The sequence below is a fragment of the Rutidosis leptorrhynchoides genome, chromosome 4 (assembly GCF_046630445.1).
Source record: "Rutidosis leptorrhynchoides isolate AG116_Rl617_1_P2 chromosome 4, CSIRO_AGI_Rlap_v1, whole genome shotgun sequence".
Taxonomy (NCBI): domain Eukaryota; kingdom Viridiplantae; phylum Streptophyta; class Magnoliopsida; order Asterales; family Asteraceae; genus Rutidosis; species Rutidosis leptorrhynchoides.
Window position 1 is genome coordinate 576,230,154 of NC_092336.1, and position 24,304 is coordinate 576,254,457.

General features: G+C 35.1%; 1 protein-coding gene and 1 long non-coding RNA gene across 3 annotated transcripts; both read left to right on the forward strand.

Annotated features, from left to right (window-relative positions):
* Nucleotides 1–10,135: 10,135 nt before the first annotated feature.
* LOC139845446 (uncharacterized) lies at nt 10,136–13,952 on the forward strand. Of its 2 annotated transcripts, none has more exons than XR_011758316.1 (3): nt 10,136–10,307; nt 12,586–12,792; nt 12,897–13,318. It is a non-coding gene; the product is annotated as an uncharacterized lncRNA (long non-coding RNA). The 2 variants fall into 2 exon arrangements; XR_011758317.1 differs by lacking the exon at nt 10,136–10,307 and adding an exon at nt 13,333–13,952 and having other exon boundaries at nt 11,236–12,792; nt 12,897–12,966.
* An 8,252-nt stretch (nt 13,953–22,204) lies between these two features.
* Nucleotides 22,205–23,840, forward strand: LOC139842807 (putative pectinesterase 11). The gene is made up of 5 exons (XM_071832912.1): nt 22,205–22,431; nt 22,524–22,683; nt 22,806–22,994; nt 23,324–23,562; nt 23,657–23,840. Exons 1-5 carry the CDS (start codon nt 22,271–22,273, stop codon nt 23,838–23,840), a joined length of 933 nt encoding a protein of 310 aa, XP_071689013.1. The 5' UTR covers nt 22,205–22,270.
* Nucleotides 23,841–24,304: the final 464 nt, after the last annotated feature.

A 24,304-nucleotide genomic window follows, 5' to 3' on the forward strand; every position in this document is an offset into this window, starting at 1 on the left:
ACTGATTCTTGTGGACTAGAACGCGATAAAAGTCCAGCAACTATCTATGAAGATAATGCAGCTTGCATAACACAGATGAAAGAAGGATATATCAAAAGTGACCGAACAAAACACATACCTTCTAGATTCTTCTCATACACTCAAAATCTCATCAAGGACAACCAGATTGAAATGAGATATGTTCAATCCAGCAAAAACTCTGTCGATCTTTTAATCAAAGCACTTCCAACTGCTGTTTTCAGAACACACGTGCACAATATTTACATGAGACAAGTTCAAAAGATATGACGACTCAGCAATGTCTACTTGAGGGGGAGTCAACTCTATGCTGCACTCTTTTTCCCTTGGCTAAAGTTTTTATCCCACTGGTTTTTTCTCTAGCAAGGTTTTTAATGAGGCAGTACTAGTTGATCTCTAACGAAACAAAATTATCATCCAAGGGGGAGTGTTACGATCTGGATGGATTCTCATTTTATACGCATGCAGATGAATAGAGATAATTGATAATCTTGCACAGTAAAATTATGAATTATTGATTACTATTTCACCTACTCTATAATTGATTGTGAAAACGAATAATATACAGTTAACTTTTACTATTATAAATACTCACTTAATTGTATGAATATATACACCATTCTCGAAGGTTCAAAAAAAAAAAAAAAAGACGCTCCCCTTCGGCCTTCTCTCCAACTTTCAAAACTTATCACTAGAAAACCCTAATTTCTCCCCGCCCATTCTGATTTCTTCCTTTTGCCGCCGTAATCTACTCCTCTCTTATTTGCTCTGCCGTCTTGTTAACCCTGGTGAGTTCTTCTTTCCAACTACCGGTATTTCGCCGGTGGTTTAGACGTCTTTTTTTCTTCTTTTTTTCAGGCGAATGTCTAGGATTCCGGTCGATCTACTCACCCGTTTCCGCCGTTCTCGTGGCCGTTATCGGTAGGTTGGTTTGGTCCTTTATCTTTTGCCGTGTTTTTATTATATCCGTCGCCCATTTGTTTTCCTTTCAGCCGTTTGCCTCGCTGGTTTGAATCTCACCGGAAAGTAGCCGTACACTGGTGTGGTCGACTTTTCTCTTGACCACCAGTGTCTCAGTTGCTTCGTGATTCTTAAGCTTCTTCGTAGCTATGGTGTGTTAGTTACTAGCTACTTTTGAAGTAATCAAGGCTCTTTGGTCAGTAGTAGATGCATTAGAGGCCAAATTCAGTAAATGAAAATACAAATGTTTATCTTATTGAAAATACAAATGTTTATCCCATCTAACACTTTAGTAGCTTAAGATTTACACCAAACTTCAAATCAGAGATAAATTTCACATTCTAACAACAGTATAACACCAGTCGAGTAGTTGAAATGTCACGTGTAAGCACTCGCAAAGATTACGAAACTCCCCAAATGATCATGCATATATTTTCCGAGGGAAAATACATCCACAAACAACAATATGAGATGGGTTTTTTTAGGCGTTATCGTCGTTAACCTCTGGTCCGGTTACCGTGATAACCCATACCCGAGATGATGATCTCGGGAGGGTGGCTAACGAATTGCCCGCCGGTCGATAGTCGGAACCTAACGACGACAAGAGGGAGTAAAACCCTACAAGATCTGTAGGTAAAAACCCTAGATCGTGAGTGATCGTGTAGTCGCCGTAAAGAGGCATTTAGCGTGAGATGCGGAGAGCCGTATGCGATGGATGCCGAATGCGTTGCGGTGGAGGGGCGTGTTAACTTGATGTAGGTTTTGCGCCATATTTATAGATGGGAATTAGGGTTTAGATGACTTGTGGACTAAGTCAATCTTAAGCCCTAATTAATAAACCCTACGCCATCAAGTCCCCCAAGTTCGGTATGATATTTTTGCCAAGTATCGTATCGAACTTCTCATTATGCTGCGGAAAATAAGTTCACATGAGCCTGCGTAAACAACTGTGCGTAAACCCGCGAACAGATGCGCGTAAAACTGCATGCAGAGTGCGCGGGGAAACCGCGTGAACCACCATGCGTAAAACCGCATGAAAATTGCGTCTAAAGCTGCGGACACTGTGCGCAAAGCGCGCGAACAGTTACGCAGGCGCACGAACATCTGCGCGAAAGATACATGTACTTAAAACCGCATATAACGAATTAAAAGCTCAATAAGATAGATAAACCTTTGATACCCGCGTGATTGCGAGAGTACGAGACGTCATGTTGCGTCTCTCAATGAAAGCACCACTTGATCATGCATATATTTTCCGAGGGAAAATACATCCACAAACAACAATATGAGATGGGTTTTTTTAGGCGTCATCGTCGTTAACCTCCGGTCCGGTTACCGTGATAACCCGTACCCGAGATGATGATCTCGGGAGGGTGGCTAACGAATTGCCCGCCGGTCGATAGTCGGAACCTAACGACGACAAGAGGGAGAAAAACCCTACAAGATCTGTAGGTAAAAACCCTAGATCGTGAGAGATCGTGTAGTCGCCGTAAAGAGGCATTTAGCGTGAGATGCGGAGAGCCTTATGCGATGGATGCCGAATGCGTTGCGGTGGAGGGGCGTGTTAACTTGATGTAGGTTTTTTCCCATATTTATAGATGGGAATTAGGGTTTAGATGACTTATGGACTAAGTCAATCTTAAGCCCTAATTAATAAACCCTACGCCATCACCAAACAACCCCAACCCCCAATTTTATCTAAATGTTTTTCCCCAACAAATTAATTGACTCGCGAATAGCTGAAGCCTCGCCTCACTTGAAACTATAATAAACTTACAAACACATCCCTCACGTCGTATCAGGGGTAGAGCTTGCTTTCACTAGTTTTATCTCCACCAACATATGTTAAAATTTTGAGATAATTGGCACTTTGCGGAAGTAGAGTCACAACTTTTTTGGTAATTAACGTTTCTCCCAAAGTATCAGATTCAAGGACCAAAATTGATAAAAACGCTAAAATTGCCTATATCTAACGAGATTGAAAGTCGGCGGTGTCTGTGAGACAAAACTTTATGTATCTAGTAATGAGGTAAGTATTAGTAATGAAGAATTAATATCAGAAGACTTTAAGGATTGTGCAACTACAACCGGTACCAGGCAAGAATTATACACCAGGGTGCGCAGATTCGATATGTTCTTTCAGTTGTGTTTCCTTTGACAAAGAAAAACAAGCAGGAGACCGGATAAATATATCGAATCAGCGTGCCTTAGTTTACCATTCGTGCTTTGTACTTGTTGTTGCAATTGCACAATCTTTAAAGTCTTCTGGAATTAATTATGCACTAGTAATGCTCTCCTCATTACCGGGTACGCAGAGATTGCGTTCTACAGATTTTACCCACTTTTAATCTCGTTCGTTGTGGGCCATGTTAGCGATTGCATCAATTTTGGTCCTTGAATCTCATAATTCGGGAAAACGTCAATTTCTAAAATAGCAATGACTATACTCGAGCCAAGTGTCAATTATTTCAGAATTTTAACATATGTTGCTGGAGATGAAACTAATGAAATCAAGCTCTTATACTGGTGTCGTCAGAGATGTGTATGTATGTCTATTATAGTTTTAAGTGAGGTAAGACTTCAACTATTCGCGAGTCAATTGATTGTTGGGAAAAAATATTTAGATAAAGTTGAGGGTGGGGGTTGTATGGGCAGTTTTTTAAATGAGTGCCTTACACCTGGCATTTCAACGGGACCTAGTGGTGGAAGGGAAAAGGAGTTGGGGATACAATTAATGTTCTAGTTAAACTCGTGGATTTTCGGTTTGAGGCTACAGGTGAAAGAAAAACTATGTTTAATTTTTTCTCACGTATGCAATTTTTTAACTTATTATGTTTCAAGTTGTGCCCCATATTACTATTCAATCATTATATTTGTTAGATGGAATTTTTGGTTTTATTTTTTTACTGAGTGGCAATATGACATGTTTACGTATGAATGGTTCGTTCTGGTTATATTTTGTATCTAATGGTCTGAGAGTTGGCTAAAGTGTAGTACAATGCATGGACCCCTTAAATAATTCCATTCAATAATAACCTTTTTACTTGCTCTTTTACTAAATAATATGAGTTTTCTGATACTGAAATTGTAAACAAGAGACCGCTTCCATAATAGCTAAATTTGAAATTGACAAAATTACACTCGTCGTCCCTGAACTTGTATCTAGTCTTCTCAGGTCATCCTTAAACTTCTTTTTTTGCTTACGTCATCCCTGAACTTGTATTTTGTAACTTCGGTCGTCCCTCCGTCTACATTCCGTCCATTTTTTCTGTTAAGTTGAATCATGTGCATATCATGTGGGGGTATTTTTGTCATTTTATCCTTTCTTCCTTTTCTTCATCTCGATCCCCAATATTTCAATACCCTAGTTTCTTTTCCAACTTACCTTCTCATTCTTTCATTCATAAATCAATCCTAGTATTCAAATCAAAATCCAAATTAATTCTTAAAATCAAAACCATGTATCGATATTATTTTTTGAAGACATTGTATATACAAACCTGGCATACCTCTCTCACAAACTTTTTCACTACCTGCAACTTTTTTACTTGAATAAAAATCATATTTACACCAACTCAAAAACCCAAATCTAAATCAAAAGTCTAAAACTCAAATCTAAGAACAATTTTAACTTATGCTTTGTTTGTTCAGTCTCTTAACTCCAATAAATTGAAAGTAATAAACAGAAAATTAAAAAGAAAACAAGTGAACCTGATAAAGAAATTTTATCCTATCTTCAAAAGGAATAACAAATGCAAAATACATAAGGAATCAGACTCAACAAGCTAAATTGACAAAAGCCTGTTGACTCAACAAATGCAAATCTTATCCTATTGCCATAGACCGATGCTTGCCGATCTGAGATGGCGGTTGTGTGGTGGTTGTGGCGGATCTGAGATGGCCGTGGTGACTCAGATTCCCCTTTCAGATCCAACAGATCAACATATAGTTAAATTCGTCGGACCTTAATTTTAATTTTAAAGGATTTGGGCCGGCAGTGGAAGTGGTGGAGGATTAAGACGGCGGTGGAAGGGGCAGAGGTTGAAGAAGACAGCAACAAAAGTTGTGGTGGCGGCGACCATGGTGATTAAATATTTGATTCATTCTGTACTATGCATTTGATTTTAGTTTTTGAAGGTGAGGGAGATGAGAGATTAAATGGGGATTAAAAATGAAGGTAGACAAAGAAGAATGTGTTTTGAATAAGAAAAATAGAAAAGATTATTATAAAAGATAAAATTAAATTAAATTATTTTAGAAAATGATATAAAGACCGAAATACCCTCACATGATACGCACATGAGTCAGTTTAACAGAAAATATGGACGGAATGTAGACGGAGGGACGACCGGAGTTACAAAATACAAGTTCAGGGATGACGTAAGCAAAAAAAAAAGTTTAAGGATGACCTGAGAAAGTTGGATACAAATTCAGGGACGACGAGCGTAATTTTGTCTTTGAAATTGTATAAAGAACATTGAGTGTGACTTCGATTGTCAGAGGTGCATAACTATCAAATAACCTTGTCATTAAATGTGGATTAAAGAGACCTTTGTTAAGGAGTTGACTTGCGTTGTCATTTTAAACACAAACGCAAGAGGTCTTGTAGCAAAATCTAACCAAACATGTGTCACAAGCACTCATATAGATGCTTTTGTCAAAGTAATTAGTTGCGATTTTTGTACATTTGATGATGATTGATGAGGTAGTTTTGATCATCTATCTTTTGTTGACATTTCAAAGGAGATGGCCTACCCAGATGCCAAAAAATTATGCAGTTGTTAATTTTACGTTTAAGAAGAGTTCAAATTTTTGGCCAGGTGATTGGGATGTTTAGGAAAAAGTTAAGTCTATGTGGACAGTCCCACTATAGTAAACGTACAAGGGTCCATTAAAGGCAACATTTTGTGGATTCTACTTCAAGTGCATCTTTTCATGATAACTGCATCACGTGTTTCCTAACATGTTTCCCTCTGACAGAAATAGTATAACCGAATTTCCAGCGAAATTGGAAGACGCCAACGATGAATAACCAGGTTTTTGTCATTGTCTCTGAAAGCGCTGGTGAAAATCAAATTTATGAATCAGTAGTAAACTGCTATGATTATGGTTATCAATAATGTTATGACTATAGTGGTTGTGTTTTCCTCTGAACTTGTTAGATTTAGTAGGATGCATATGAAATTCTCTATTCAATATTGTGCATATCGTGTACATTTAGTAGGTAACCATGACTATTCAATATTGTGTATGTGGTTTGTGTAGAATATGGTAACCATGACCTTGGGTTAGGCTGGTGTGTTGGCTTCTCGGAAAGAACTCTTGAATCTTGAGAAGTAATTTAGCTCAAATACAAGCACTCGCAAAGATATTTGTATTGTTTATTTTCCCTTTGAATTTGTTGATGTACAGGCTGGTGTTTCTGATGGGGGGTTAAAATCGTTTATGGGTCTTGAAAGACGATGGTCATATGGAAATTGATGTTTTCATTATTTATTATCTGCGTTGATTAAAATTATGATTATAACAATGTTAGTTTATGCTACATGACCCGATGCAATCTTTGTCTGATGCTATGTGATAAATCCAGGTCACTTTTACATGGTCCATAGAAGTTGTTTGTACTGAACGAAAGCTTTGGAAGCAAGCAATTTGAAACGTGTGTTGTTTAAACTAAGAGGAAAATCGCATTATATAGATGCAGAGCTTGCTGGTGTTGGGAACCTGGTAAACAAAGTATTTAGGTGCGTTGAAAATGCCTAGAAGGAAGGTGCGACTTTGGTAACAGGTGGTAATCCATTTGGAGAGAGAGGATATGCTAATTATTGTTTATGAGTGTTCATTTGTGAATAAATCCTTATATTTGTTAATATGACTTAAATACACTTGTTTGCTTTTACAGTGTAATATGTACGTAGGAGTGATTATACGAAGGAGGAAAATTCGGTCTGCGTTATAGTTTTACAAAAATATCGATGTGATCAAGAAAGACAATCTAGTTATGTAAGTAGGTTCAAGGTTTTATCAACATTTGGACCCATGTTTTCTACATGAACGTCAAAGAAGCAATCAAGAGAAAAAAGGCCACAAAATACTAAATCGCTAAATGTGAATCATGAATGTGTATGTCTCGATCTTTGTAGGCCTTGTTCCCTTAGGGGAGAGCTTCGAAAGTCTTCTTCAATCCAATAAAAGCATTGCCCTGATGTGTTGATATTCAGGATGACCTATGTCAATGTATCGTATTGTCAGATTATTGTCTAGATCATGTTTATGCATCTCCATCTCCATTAAATTAATTTGGTTTTTTTTATACATCCAGAGACACCATATAATTTCATTTGGCACAAAGTTTCTTTGACTGTTCTTCTGTGGGTGCTGGTATTGTTCTGCTCCATTTTTAACATTTTTTTTTCTTGGGAGCTTTAAATGATGCACTTAATGTTGATCGATGTAGATTAAAGTAACAGATTATTGCATACTTGGTGGTACATGCCAGGAGCTAAAGGTCAGAATTCAAAGTTACGTATCTCTGGATAAGCAGCATGCGCATGAATGCATGATGTGATGTATTACCGCTGAGGCTAATACAAGCTCCTAAGTCTTAACACACACTATTCCTTACTACGAATTTTGTATGACATCTGTGATGTACGTTCAAAACGTGCAGAATGAAGCAAATGTTTTCCTTGGATCTACTGAAACATATTTATATTTCTGTTTTACAGTGACTCATATTTTTGGAAATAGTGCCCATGTCTTTAACTATTATGGTGGCTGCTTTGGCTTCTCGAAAAGAACTCGTGGATCTTGAGTCGTTAAGATTAAAATATAAGCAATTATAGAGATACCTCCGTTGAGGTAATTTAACTATGTACAGGCATGTGATTTATTATAGTATATCTTTTCTCAAGGAAGTGAAATCTATTAATTATACACCAAATCATAAAATAGAGGGCTGTCATATGTAATGTGTCTTGGTAGGGATGGCATCCGCATGCGACGGGTACGGATCCTTAATATCCGCGACCCACATGTTAAAAATTTTTCTTTATCCGCGGGTACCCGTTTACCCGCTAACGAGTAAATTTTCTACCCGTACCCGCAATCCGCGGGTATCCGTGACCCGCGGGGTTTACAAAATGTGCACTTTAACTAATTACTAATCACGGATACGCACTACCCGTGGGTAAATTTGCGAATAATTATGAAAATACATTAAAAATATAAATTATACTATTATACTATTAAAAATATAAATTTTACCCGACACATGCCCGCGGGTGATTTTGTGTGATTATCCCAGCCATGGCGAGTTTATCCTTTTTGTGTCATATTCTACGTCTGTGATACTATAGTTGTTTAAACAAATATAGATACAAATGATAATCAAATTCGAAAATATGGTGGAGCAAATACATGAATCATGGAATTGTTGAAATTTGGTCATCATCAACCCCATAAACCATTGTGGCAATGCATACACTCGTGATCATTTTCAAAAGGTGAGCAAAAGTGTAAACAGATCGATAGGTATTATGTACTACAAAGCGAGAGATTGCGCGTTCAAATCTTGGAGTGGCCAACGAAGGCTTGGGAGACGCATGGCCACATGGGTTGCGAAATCTATCTACCACTGGACTAACAAGAAACACCAATGTGAATGATCTTCCAGTGCGGGTAATTCAAATTCAGTTACAGTATCCAGCGAAGGTTTGGGAGACGGTTACGGACTGCTCCGGATTGGCCACGTACATTAGAGTCACCCCCACGGGTAAACCGTGCCTGTGAATTCGTTTAGAACAATGTATCAGTCAGTGTAGTACATAACATAATAAAGACAAATGTTCGGACATAACTAATAAATGTGTATTTATTCAACTTGAGATTGTTTTTTTTCTTAAAAATAAGTTCGAACATAATTTATTGGAGCTCGAACTTGACCATGTTCGGATACGTTCAAACAAGACACACGGAGTTGTAACCTATTTTCTTGGTCATTGAGGATTTTGGAGTTCAAAAGTCTCCAAGCCCGAACATTTACATGCCCCGAAGTGTTCGGACATAGCACACAGAGCCATAGCATTGTTCTTGGCCATGCTTATCGGCGTAGTTTAATGTCTACCAGCTTGAACATGTTCTTTGAACGTGCTTAATGAGTACATCAAGCCAATTAATCAGTTACGATCATGAAAAAACTTGCTGATAGGAGTTCGGGCAGAAATTGTGCGGATATGTTCGAACGAATGATGTATTTTATGAAAAAATAAAAAGTGTATGTTTTTATGTTTTTAAAAAAAAATTATATATCATTTTCTCATATGACCTTGAAAAAATACAATAAAAAGAAATTAAATTATTTAATTTTAATTGTCTTTTGTCTATGTGTAAATTATACTCCACACTACATCAATGTGCGCAATTTATTTGCTACGGGTCTCGTCGCTCGAGACTATCATCTAGAATAGGGACCCAACGTGATTGTGGGGATGGTTTTATTCGTAGAAAAAAAAAGAAAAGAAATAGATATGGAATGGTAGTATACTATTAGAGAGGTCCCAATGTGTCTTGCTCCCCGTTCACACCCTAGCCCAGGAGGATGTCATTGGCAGCGGCTAGTCCTCCTGTTAGTCCTCGTGTTAGCCCTTTGTAAAATGTTTGAGGACGGAGAGGTATGTATTTATTCATTGTACAAGTAATATTAAAACTTGTACATTCTTTAATTAAATAATATAAGTGGGTTCCAATTTATTTGAGGGAGTATGCCATGATTGGTGGTGTTTAGTCTTGAGTTTAGTTATGAGAAGGAAGTGCTGATGTGACAATAGTCCTGAAAGACTTGATTGTCACCATTGGTACCTCTCTTAGTATGGGAGGTGATCCTAACACACTATTTTTTGATCTATTTACACCTAATAACTATTATACCCTTAATTAACTTATAATAATAATATAAGTTCAACTCTATAGATTAATTTAGATCTATAGATTAATTTAGACACATAACTATAAATTTATGAGAAAAAAGTGTATATGAATAAAAAAGTGACGTGTATTTTCTTTATTCTTTTAAAAAAATAAAAACTAAAACGGCTCCATCGCTCCCTTTTCTTTGTTGTTTTTTCTTCTTTTTCTTTCTTTCTTTCTTTCCCTTTTTGTTTTCCTCGGGTAACCTAGTTCTCCTTTGACCCTAATTTTTCTCCTGGTTATCTTACGCCGTTTTGTGATCTCCGGATACCGATCTCCTTCCTCCGGCCATCGGCAGCTCCCCGGTGGTTCAGAGGACCCCTTGTCTTACCGGATCTTGCGTTTTGGCTAAGTTTTACTCGGTGAGTTCTTCTCTCTTTTTTTTCCTTTGCCTTTTTTTTTCTTCTTTTCTTCGTTGATCTTCTTGTTTTCTGTTGTTATTGATTTACCACCGTGTTTCTCTCCGGGGAGGGATCATTTAGTTTTTTCCCATTGTTTTTGTCTCCGGCGCCGGCTTCCTTCTTTTTCCGGCGAGAAGTTCTGTTTTCCGGCTGCTTTTGCTTCTCTTTCGCGCCGTTCTCGTGCATAGGTTAGTAGTGTTGGTCTGTTTCTTTGTTTCTTGCTTGGATCTTGTTGTTTGCTCGCTCGATTTTATTTTTCATTCTTTGTTCCGGCGTTTGGTTGATGTTTCCGACTTCCATTATTCTTCTCGATGTGGAGTTGCACGATCTCTGCAGTTCCTGGCGTTGTGGTGGTGTGGTTGGTTTCGTTTCCGGCGTCTTCACCGGCGGTTTCCAGCTTTCCGGTTGAGGCTGCCGCCAGCTTGGACCAAAAAGTTTATAATGTCATCCCCAAATTTATTTAATAGTTCTGTCACCTCTGTTTTGTACGAGAGAAAACAGTCTTCTTTTTATTTTCTTTGAAATGGTTTTGTAATGTAGCAAAAATCGTAAATTGTGCGCATGTTACATGGCCTAGTTGGTCTTTGGTGAATGAAATTTGTATACGTTTTTACAGCATGGAATTTCTTGACATATAGTCAAACTTCTAACACATGTTGAGTTGGAGTATGCTGCAAGATATTTGCGTTTGTGTTTAAAATGACAATTTATCCATTATTTGTTCTCTAACTCCTTGGCAAAGATTTCTTAAGTTCACATTTAATGTCTAAGGTTACTTATAGTTATGTGGCTTCGTAAATCGAAGTCACACTAAATATTATTTCTATAATTTCAAATTTAGCTTATATGTATGTAGTTGTTTTTATTGATGACTTCAATGTTACGGGTTTGTTAATAAATTACTGTAAATATATAAAATTTATCTACTTCAAATATCTTGGATTGAATCAAAATCTTTTCTGATGCATGAACATTCCAATATTCGCGCCAATATATGCATTGTTGTATGAGAATTTATCGGCATAATGAAGCCTTTTATTCTTTATTGGTAAGTATCAACTTTTAAATGGTTATACTAATCATTAGAGCGCGTATGCTAAAACATGAAAATAGAATTTTGTTTTGAGATTTATTTTTCTTGTTCATTTATAGAAAACACATGGAATTATCAGCCTATTGGTTAATTATTACTCTGGCTAGGACGAACACATTCACACTAGTGCTTGTGTTGCAGTAAGATACATATTTCATTAGTTTTGTTGAAACACATTGCTTATATATGTTGATATTGATCTTTTATTTTTTTGGTTGGTAATAGAACCTCTCACAACAACTACAACGACGTGTTGTACGTTGAGGAATTGATCTTCTAAGTTTTTCATACAACATGTCATTGTGGGAGGCTGCATTACCAATCTATAAACAAATAAAAAATCAGAATTTGCTTATCCAACATACATAAACAATGTGTTGCGGCAAAACTAATAAAATATGTATCTTATTACAACATAAGTACTAATGCGAGTATTTTTGTCGAGTTTAGAGCAACAATCAACCAATAGCCCGATAATTCCTTGTGTTTCCTCTATATGAACAAGAAGAATATATCTTGACACTAATTCTATTTTCATGTTTTAGCATGCTCACTGTAATGATTAGTATAACCATAAAGAAGTTTATACTTACCAATAAAGAATAAAACGCTTTATTATGCCGGCAAATTTTCTCGTACAACAATGCACGCATTGGTGCGAATATTGGGATGTTCATACATTAGACGTAATTTTGATCCGGTCCAAGATATTTGCTCGATATATAAATTCGTAAGTGTTATGCATTTGAAGTAGATAAATTCCAAGTATTTACAGTTATTCATTAACAATCTCATAATACTGAAGTTGTCAATATAAGAACTGACCGCATTCATATAAGTTAAATTTGAAATTATGGAAAGAACATTGAGTGTGACTTCGATAGACGGATATGTATAATTATCAAGTAATCGTGGCATTAAATGTGGGTTCAAGAGACCTTTGTCAAGGAGTTGAGGAACAAATGATGAGTGCGTTGTCATTTGGAACACAAACGCAACAGGTCTTGCAGCATATTCTAACTCCACATGTGTCAGTACAGGTTTTACATTCGGGTCGAGCCATCGTGATCACTACTCATTTATATGTTAAAACTTGAATCCCAGGTATGTCTTTCTATTCTTTACTAATTAATAGTGCTGGTCAAGCTTTTGTTGTAGTCATTTAATAGATCACAACGTGGGATACTTTTTTATGGCTACTGTTTCGAAATGTGCTGTTTCTTCACCAATGAAAACGTTCACTACCAATATTATGTGTGGAAAATGTTGGTGTAGTCAGTATTTTCAAGTTTTAATCTGGTTGTGCTAATCATGGGTGGCTGTGCCTCGATCATGTGAAGTGGAGGACTGGAGGTATTCAATATCACATTAAGTGTTACTCTTAACTGATGCTATTTGGTGTGCCCTCGTTAATCTTTTTCTGTGATTGTTGACTAGTTTATACCTTATCTTGGCAGGGCAACATTCGGGCGGTCTGATACATTTGTTGCGAGAAAAGCTTGTTGGCAGAAGAATTTTTTTACACATGTGAGCTTCGTACTTTGATCACAGCAGGTTCTACATTCAGTACGAGGCACCATGATCACTACACATATTCTGTTACAAACATGCATCTCATGCCTGTGTTTCTGTTATTTACTTATTAAATTTGCTATTAGCTTATGTTGTACTCAATTAGTGATGACAATGTAGCATCCGTTTCTATTGCTGTTGTTTATAATGTTGTTTGGAAAAACACGGAGGGGCGGTTTTCTTTCTTGAAGATCCTTATTTTCATTTGTATATTTTTATGTTATTCATGAGCGATTAAATCATAATCGGTCCTTGCATAATATTAACACCTATTCTTGCAGAAAGTTGGTGCAGTCAATAATTCCATGTTTTAATCTGCAGGTCGTGCAAATCATGTGTGGCTATGCCTCGATCATATGGAGTGCAGGTAGCTGATAAAGGCCTTGCAAAGTCTTTTTGGTCACCACTTCAATATCATTTTAATGTTTCTGTTCTGATATTGCTGACTAGTTTATTATCCACTCTCCCTTCGGTAAGCCCTCTCATATAGATGCTTTCATAAAGGTAATTCGTAGCAATTTCTGTACATTCAATGCTAAGGTAGTTTAAAGCTTCAACCACTAACACATACATGGACGATTTGTGTAACTTACTTTTTTCAGAAGGGAAATAATAATTATAATGTATGCACCAAAAAAAAATGTGGGCTATGAGAGCCTATGATGTAGCATCATATTCTTTTGAGATGAAGGGTCAAACTTTGAGATACTTTCACTGCCAGAGTAAACATTTTAGCCATGGCGGTTTTATCCTGTAGGCCCTCGATTTATGTACATATGTGAGCTTAATACTTCTTTTAATAATTATTTTTAATTGGTTTAAAAGAGTATTTGGGATTGCTTATACAAGTGTTTACGGCTTAAAAGGTTGTTTTTTGTTGTACACGTTATGTGCTGTAAATTGGCACTTTGGTGATCATAGGTCCAATGGGCTAGCAATAAGGAAGTGCTGATGTGACAATAGTCCTGAAAGACTTGATTGTCACCATTGGGACCTCTCTTAGTATGGGAGGTGATCCTAACACACCACTTTTTGATCTATTTACACCTAAATACCTATTATACCCTTAATTATACTTATAATAATAATATAAGTTCAACTCTATAGATTAATTTAGATGCATAACTGTAAGTTTATGAGACAAAAGTGTATATGAATCAAAAAGTGACATGTATTTTTCTTTATTCTTTTAAAAAATAAAAACTAAAACGGCTCCATCGCTCCCTTTTCTTTGTTTTTTTTTTTCTTTCTTTGTTTTTTTCCCTTTTTGTTTTCCTCGGGTAACCTAGTTCTCCTTTGACTCTAATTTTTCTCCTGGTTATCTTGCACCGTTTTGTTTTTCTCCTGGTTATTATAATCATTAGAGCGTGTATGCTGGAACATGAAAATAGAATTAGTTATGAGATTTATTTTTCTTGTTCATTTATAGGAAACACATGGAATTATCAGCCTATTGGTTAATTGTTACTCTGGCACACATTCACACTAGTGCTTGTGTTGCAGTAAGATACATGTTTCATTAGTTTTGTTGAAACACATTGCTTATATATGTTGGATGAGCAGATGTTGATCTTTTATTTTTTTGGTTGGTAATACAACCTCTCACAACAGGTACAACGACGTGTTGTATGTTGAGGAATTGATCTTCTAAGTTTTTCATACAATGTATCATTGTGGGAGGCTGCATTACCATTCTAAAAAACAAATAAAAAAATTAGAATTTGCTTATCCAACATACATAAACAATGTGTTGCGGCAAAACTAATAAAATATGTATCTTACTACAACACAAGTGCTAGTGCGAGTATTTTCGTCCAATTTAGAGCAACAATCAATTAATAGCCCAATAATTCCTTGTGTTTCCTCAATATGAACAAGAAGAATATGTGTCTGACACTAATTCGATTTTCATGTTTTAACATGCTCGCTGTAATGATTAGTATAAACCATAAGAAGTTCATACTTACCAATAAAATGCACACATTGGCGCGAATATTGGGATGTTCATGCATCAGACGTAATTTTGATTCGGTCCAAGATATATGCTCGATATATAAATTCGTATGTGTTATGCATTTGAAGTAGATAAATTTTAAGTATTTACAGTTATTCATTAACAATCCCGTAATACTGAAGTCGTCATAAGAATGACCGCATCCATATAAGTTAAATTTGAAATTATAGTAAGAACATAGAGTGTGACTTCAATAGACGGATGTGTATAATTATCAAGTAACCGTGGCATTAAATGTGGGTTCGTTGTCATTTTGAACACACACGCAACATTTCTTGCAGCATATTCTAACTCCATATGTGTCACAGGTTCTACATTCGGGTCGAGCCACCGTGATCACTGAATCCCAGGTTTGTCTTTGTATTCTTTACTAATTAATTTTGCTAGTCAAGCTTTTGTTGTAGTCATTCAGTAGATCACGACGTGGGATAGTTTTTCATGGCTACTGTTTCGAAATGTGCTGTTTCTTCACCAATGAAAACGTTCACTACCAATATCATGTGTGGAAAATGTTGGTGTAGTCAGTATTTTCAAGTTTTAATCTGGTTGTGCTAATCATGGGTGGCTGTGCCTCGATCATGTGAAGTGGAGGTATTCAATATCACATTAAGTGTTACTCTTAACTGATGCTATTTGGTGTGCCCTCGTTAATCTTTTTCTCTGATTGTTGACTAGTTTATCCCTTATCTTGGCAGGGCAACATTCGGGCGGTCTGATACATTTGTTACGAGAAAGGCTTGTTGGCAGAAGAATTGTTTTACACATGTGAGCTTCGTACTTTGATCACAGCAGGTTCTGCATTCAGTACTACATTCAGTAACCCGTTAACTGATGGGACCGTGGTTTCAAGTCAATGTGTACACACTACGTGTATATGTACCTAATATGAGTTAGAATGTTTGTTTTCCCTTGTAAATAAGAGACACTTTAAAGTAATGTGTTTTTGTTGCCACCTCTTTAAACGAGGCAGTGGTGATGAATATTTAGAAGTTCGAATTGATTGGGAAAATATTAGATTAATTGTATGGTGGGTTAATTAGTTTTTTTGTATTTTGTACGAAACCATCGATATGATTAGTTAGTTTGGGTTGTTTATTATATGTGTATATATATGTATGAAAGATAGCTCGAAATGTTTAGCGATTTTTATAAAGCGTTCGTTTCGCGTATAGTTAGTTGCATTGTGTTCGTAAAATTATTTTGAGTTGAAGGGTGGTGTCGAAAAAATTTAATTCGCGGTGAATGGAAAGATACGACCTGTTAAAAATTTGGATGAAGTTTGCTTAAATTTAATTAATAAAATAATAATTTTACATTTTATACCCCTGAAAAAGTTCTTGGTTGGACCATAGTTTAGGGGGTGATTTTGTAAGTTTTTATGGGTTGTCATTTTTGTAAGTTTTTATGGGTGGTCGTCATTTTCTAATACTGATGCAACCAAGTGTTTGCATCCTTGTTGGTTTAATTTTTTTTAACTGATCAATGTACACAAGTAACAAAACAGAGCTTTATCAATGCAGCAATGGATACTTTCTAGACCTGTGTTTATATACAGTTTTTGAATGATTGACATGTTGGAAACCTTTAATTTGTGATCTAGTCATCTTTGGTCTGAAATTCCACAATTTTTTAGTTTCTATTTTTGGTACGTGCTACAAGATAGAGAGATTTCTTCTAAGGGACCTCCAGTCAATAAGTAGGAGAAGAAATTATATAATGATAACAAAAAATAAAATTAGACGCCATGAAAATGATAAAATCAAATTTTCATGGGTTAAATCATGTATGGAATTCAAGTAAGGCTCTAAACGGCCATTTAAGTCGCCAATAGATCGGCATTTACTGCAGACTCAATTAATCAAGCCGAAATGCACTAAATACAAAACTCAAAAGGCATACTTAATCATCCAAACCTTTATGATAAATTACTTTCAGCTCCCTAGGTTTATTTTGTTTACTTGGTTTTCCAGATCTCAGCCATACTAAAACTTTTTTTGATATATTTTATTTTTGGCAAAAATTGTCTTATATTGATTTAAAGAGGGCATTTGGGATTGTAAAATTTTAAGTGTTAATGCTATGAAAAACTTGTGGCTTTTTCTCTCTAAAATAAGCAACATTTGGGAAGGTCTTTGGTTGATGATGAATGTGCACACACTACGTGTATTTTTTACAAGTTAGGAGGGACAATGTGTCTATGCTGCTTAAAAAAATCTTAAGATAACATTTCAAAAGAGAAGGCCTACGGACCCATGTCTAAGATAAAACGTGCAGAACTACTCTGGATGTGACGACCCGGGAATTTCCGACCAAATTTAAACTTAATCTTTATATGATTTCGACACGATAAGCAGAGTCTGTAATATTGAGTCACAAATATTTTGAACTGTTTCATATATTCATTTGGCTTTCGACCATTCCCGACGATTCACGAACAACTAATTGTAAATAGATAACATATATATATATATATATATATATATATATATATATATATATATATATATATATGTATATATATATATATATATATATATATATATATATATATATATATATATATATATATATAGGTATATATAATTTGAAATATAATTTAGAATATTATATAATATGAGTATTAGGATTTATATTGTAAAATAAATAAAATGAAATGCGATTAATGGAAACTATAGAATATATAGATATATATGAATATGTATATAAATATTACTTGTAAATATATAAAGTTATATTAAATCTATTTGTTTAAAAATATATAATATAATTGTTTTAGTAATTAACTTTGCTATTTTAAAACTGTTTTTATATATAAGGGGAATATAAATGATTTCGAGCTTAATTAGTAAACGTCAGTAACACTCGGTTGATGTTTTGTTAGTTTTAATATGGATATTGTACATGTCCATGATGGATTGAAATAAAAGTTGGACTGTAAATTGATTACGAAGATTTTAGATTTGTTAAAAATATTTTTTACCTTTTTAAGTTTAAATATTAGTACTCCGTACATATTAATTGAAACATTAAATAAATAATTATCGAACCTTTTTTATCAGGTTTCAAACAGTTAATGAGTGAAATAATTAAATATATTTAATCTAAAAGTTTGAGAGTTTTAGGATCACTTTTATACATTAACTGTTTAGCAATGGGCGCGATATAGCACTGCATGGGAAAACTGTCGGTAGATGATTCCAAAACACTGGCTGCTAACTGTTTAATTTAGGAACATGTGATTTACTATTAACTTTTTATATTATTATTATTACTGTATTAGTTGATTATTCATATATGAGTATGAAATATACATATATACATATGCATCATTTTGCTCGAACAACAACAATCACCCTCGTTCAACATCGAGAGCTATTATCCTCTCAACCATCCTCCATCGTTAACACCTTCTTCCACGACCACCATCACCCTACAACCTTACTCCACCAAGAAACCACCATTAATTACATGTTGTTGCTACAGCTGTTTTTGTTTCCAATCGATAACTACCACTGCTGCTGCATACATTCTCGTTTCTGTTTCACTAGCTGCTACTGTTTCAATCTACTCTACTCACCACCATCCATCACCTATTGCAGCTGGTGCCCGTTTTATTTTTCCATTTTAATCAAGCTTAACCGAAACCATTATAAACTACTGCTATGCTTCTATTTTTGTTTTCTATTTTTAATCGAAATCCACAGCCACGACAACCTGCTGCTACTCTTTTGTTTCTGCTGTTCTATCGTGAAAACCACAACCTCATTTGAAACCCACTTCGTTTTCTGTTTTCTGGTTCGATTTACAGCAGAACTTTTAAACTGCTTCTTGCTGTTACTGCTGCCTTATGTGACCCAACCCACACCCACACTAAGGTTGATGATGAGAATTAATGAAGACTACTGTTTCTACTATGATTTCATGTTCAAACCAAACCCACATCACCTGTTATGGATTGCTGCTACTGTTCCTTTTGCTGCGATGGTTTCTGTTTTTCTGAAGCTGCCATACGAACGAAGAAGATGAAATGGTGAAGGTGTATCATGATGATGATGGTACAGTAAGACGAAGAAGACGATGCAATAGTGTTTCCGTTTTCTATTTTTTTTGTTTTTGTTAAAATGAAAATTATGGAAGAAAACGATGGTGTAATGTTTGGTGATGATGATGATAGCGATATGAAGATGACTTGATGTTAAAAATGATGATTTAAATTGGACAACGATGGTGATAATACAACTAAAATGATAGTATTATGATGATCGGGTGATGAAAGGAGATGTTGACTGTGATAATGAAGATGATGATGGATGATATGATGATGCTTCGATGATGTATGATATTGATGATGAATACGATGTGCCAGCGAATTAAAATGAAACTCGATGTTGATGACGAGAGGAAGAAAGAGATGATGAATAGTTATGGGTTTTGATTTTTGAAGAAGAAGAAGAAAGAAAAAGAGATAGGAGTTATATATATTTCGGTATCTATTAATTCAGAAAAATAGATGACAGATCAACGGTTGGGCGCTTGGTCAGGGAGCAAGAGGTCGCGGGTTCGAGTCTCGGCTCGGGTGGTTTATTATTTTTTTAAGCTTTTAGAGGTTCGTGAATTCGAGACCAACCCTACACTTGTTCAAATGTCGTTACATGTATTTTTACTACAAAATACAGTATGATGAGTTTCATTATTCCCTTTTTATATATATTTTTGGGCTGAGAATACATGCAATGTTTTAATAACTATTTTACAATATTTATATGCGTGAGTTTTATTACTCCCATTTTAAATGTTTTTGCAATATATATTTTTGGGACTGAGAATGCATGCGCTCTTATAAATGTTTTACGAAATAGACATAAGTAATCGAAACTACATTATATGGTTGAATGATTGAAATCGAATATGCCCCTCTTTATTAAGTCTGGTAATCTAAGAATTAGGGAACAGACACCCTAATTGACGCGAACTCTAAAGATAGATCTATCGGGCCCAACAAGCCCCATCCAAAGTACCGGATGCTTTAGTACTTCGAAATTTATATCATGTCCGAAGGAGGATCCCGGAATGATGGGGATATTCTTATATGCATATTATGAATGTCGGTTACCAGGTGTTCAATCCATATGAATGATATTTTGTCTCTATGTATGGGACGTATGTTTATGAGAAATGGAAATATGAAATCTTGTAGTCTATTAAAATTATGAAATGATTATTTATGTTAAACTAATGAACTCACCAACCTTTTGGTTGACACTTTAAAGCATGTTTATTCTCAGGTACGAAAGAAATCTTCCGCTGTGCATTTGCTCATTTTAAAGATATTACTTGGAGTCATTCATGACATATTTCAAAAGACGTTGCATTCGAGTCGTTGAGTTCATCAAGATTATTGTTAAGTCAATTATAGTTGGATATATTATGAAATGGTATGCATGCCGTCAACTTTCGATGTAATGAAAGTTTGTCTTTTCAAAAACGAATGCAATGTTTGTAAAATGTATCATATAGAGGTCAAGTACCTCGCGATGTAACCAACTATTGTGAGTCGTTTATAATCGATGCGGACTTCGTCCGGATGGATTAGGACGGGTCTTTACACTGGAAGGCAACCAGATTGTGATTTCTACTTCGATTGCAGATTTTTATGATAATCAGAATCACATGTTTCCCTCAACAGAAATAAAGAATCCAATATCCATCGAAAACGGAAGATGCCTATGATGGAGAACCCAGGAATATGTCAATTTTATTATTGATAGCGCTGGCGGAAATCAAATGTTTGTATTTTCAGTAAAATACTATGTTTATGGATATCAATAAGGGACGACCGACGTGATCTTGCCACACTACAATTTGATCAATACACACCAATTAAGAGAAAGTGACTATTTTACCCTTATTCAATATCATTCACGGAATCATCCCTACCATTCCACCAACACAACACAATTGCATATTATCCATTTATCTTTCGTTAACACACAAAGAAAATAAAATTCTATTCTCATCATGGAAGGTGAAAATATTATCAATTGGAGGAAGGCTTACGTTAGTCAAATCAGTATTGGGGAGCCTACCTCTATATTATCTTTCTCTTTTCAAAGCTCCTATTGGTATTCTAAATAAACTGGTGTTACGATCCCATATCGGCTAGAGTTAAATCTAGTGGGTGACTTATAAGTCAAGGTGTCCTCTTCTCCTTCAAGCTAGCTTTTGGGGGTGAAAAAAAAAAAAAAGAACAATCTCTCTAAAGAAATATGGAAGTTTAGACATTAGGAGTTTAAAGGCAAAAGAAACCTTGTCTAAACATTTATCCATGCTATAGCTAATTGCTTCATAGTTGTGTGGACTGGTTACAAATCTGTTCAAATGGTTACCTTGTCTTCCAAAAAAAGTTTAATATTTTCATATGGAGATTGAGCCGGGACCGATTGCCTACTAAACCGAATCTTATCAATCGGGGCCCATAAAGAATCTGGCGCACCTATGGTTATCAAGGAGAAGTGCAAAAGATTCTGTTGGACTGTAGGAATGGAGATGCCCATGGTTAATATGTAATGGGTTTAGGTGGTGTATGTTTTAAATTGGAGTTTTGTTTTGGATTGTAAAGCCCACGTCTTGCGGCCCATGATGTTGTATCTTTTGCAAGTTTAATAAAATCTCCAACTTTTGTAAAAAATATATAATCCATGATAATCTTGTAAATATTTGTTAGAATATTCTATACATATAGATAGATATGGTTTTGCTTTCAAAAAAATAAAAATAAAAAGGCAAGCTTGCAGGAAAAATAAAGCGGGAAAACAATTTATATTTATCATTAACATTTTTATGTGCCCATTACACGTTCCGTGATTTCTCAGGCCCACTAATCCCACATGTATCGCCTGTTTTTTTTGGTGCGTATAAAATTCAACATATATCATTAATATTTTCATTACTTTTCCATATTTAGTTTAGCAAAATCTTCTCCTCGTAATTTATTCCATTTTACTCATAAATTTCAGTGAAACCCCCCTTCGTAACCGCAATAAATAAATCTGTTCAAATGCCCCTTGATATCCCTTCTTATATTTATTGTTTTACGATTTTTTTGTTGATGATTTATATTTGTACGATATATAGTTCCAAATAATACAGAAATTGATTCACTTTAACATGGCTGTCACTTATACATATTTCCTTGTTTTGATATTGCTTCTTAAATTAAATCCTTGCGTTGGTTGGTTGTCATCAATGGCGGTTTCTTCTTCTTTTTCTTCGAATACGGATGCAGTTTTGATAGTTGTTGATCAATCGGGGAAAGGTGATTTTAAGTCCATACAACAAGCCATTAATTCAGTTGCTTCTAATAATTCAGAGCTTATTTACATTTTAATTAAACCCGGAGTTTACAGGTTTACTCTCTACTTTATCTTTTGTTTTACTACATTTGTTTATTTTTCTTTAAAATTTGAATTTTCACTTAAAAATAATTCTGTTTTGTTAGAGAAAAGATTGTTGTTCCGGCTGATAAACCTTTTATAACACTAAGTGGGACCGAAGGCTCGAACACGACTATAACATGGAACGATGGTGGAGACATATTCAATTCTCCAACAATGTCTGTTATGGCTTCCGATTTTGTTGCAAGATATCTCACAATTCAAGTATGTTGTTTTTATAGTTGTTTTTTTTTCAAGATGTAAAAGCTGTTTTAGATGTGTAGATAGTATTGAATTTTTTAAAATTGTGTGGATAGTATTGATTTTTTTTTTTTTTAAATGTGTAGAATACTTTTGGGATGAGCGGTAAAGCTATTGCGTTAAGGGTATCAGCAGATCGTGCAGCGTTTTATGGATGTCGAATTCTTTCGTATCAGGATACCTTGCTTGATGATTATGGTAGACATTATTATTACAATTGTTATATTGAAGGAGCCACAGATTTCATTTGCGGAAATGCTGCTTCTTTTTTTGAAGTAAGTTCTAAAAATCTATTGCACATGTTTATGTGGTTCATTTTTAGAGTTCAACATTTATTTGTGGTTTAAGTTGCTTGATGAGTACAATTGGTACTTTTTTAACTTACTTGTATCGTTGGATTTTGTCAATTAGACGTGAAGTTAGATGTGTTAGGGCCCGAATTAATTTGTAACTCACTTAGATCCTTAATCTATTTTAATTTAAATCCAGTTTTTTTGCTTAAAATTATACGTTTAGGTATCATTAGTGTTGTATTTGTACATTAGCCCGTATTTAGTCTTTATTTTTTCTAATTATGAAAATGTATTAATAAAACTTATTGCAGAATTGCCAATTGAATTCACTTGCCAACAATTTGGGAGTAATAACGGCTCAACATAGAAACTCACCATCAGAAAATACAGGTTTTGTATTCGCGGGCTGTAAAATAACAGGACTGAATAGTGGTACGGCTCTAGGAAGACCATGGGGTCCGTTCTCTCGTGTCATATTTGCAAACACATACATGTCGAATACAGTGTCGCCAGAGGGATGGCGTGATTGGGACGATCCGCGTAATCAAAGGTACTTACTTTTTACTAATATTCTTAGTGTCACATTTTATATATTCATTGACACAATGTGGTAAATTCATGTGTTTTTTAAATAATGGTTCCAGGACTGTTTACTATCGTGAATACAAATGTTATGGTCCAGGGGCTAATAGATCAAAGAGGGTGAGATGGTCACGTGAACTAAGTCGCGAGGAGAGTGCACCCTTTTTGAACAAGAGTATGATTGGTGGGAGAAGTTGGTTAAGACCAACACCAACCCACTTCAGAAAACACGTGCATCATAACTAGGATTCTACTATTAAAATGTAATAACTTGTAAAGAGAATGATTGTTTTTCTTTTCATTATTTTTATGATTTGATAATGATGATTATTATGATTGTGAAATGATTTTGATTTTATCGCTCATAAGTACTTTACAGTCTGTAAATTAAGTTTGAAGGTTCATTTTGTATCTTAAAATTCATTTTAATTTATAATCATGAAATGTGTAACGAATATTCGAGGGACAAAGTAATATTATTCACCAAAACACAACCTAACCAAACCAACTAGCAACTTAAAGAATAAAGAGGATAAAACACGAGAACAAACCGGCATAAAAATCGCAATGCTAATCGCCCAACAAATTGAAAGAATCACTTCTCTGATCGAATTCAGTGAAAACTAAAACATTCAGACCTCGTAAAAGCTACTAGGCAGTAGCGAACCATGCTTTTAGGAGGTGCTGACTTTTTTCTGGCTGGGTAACCA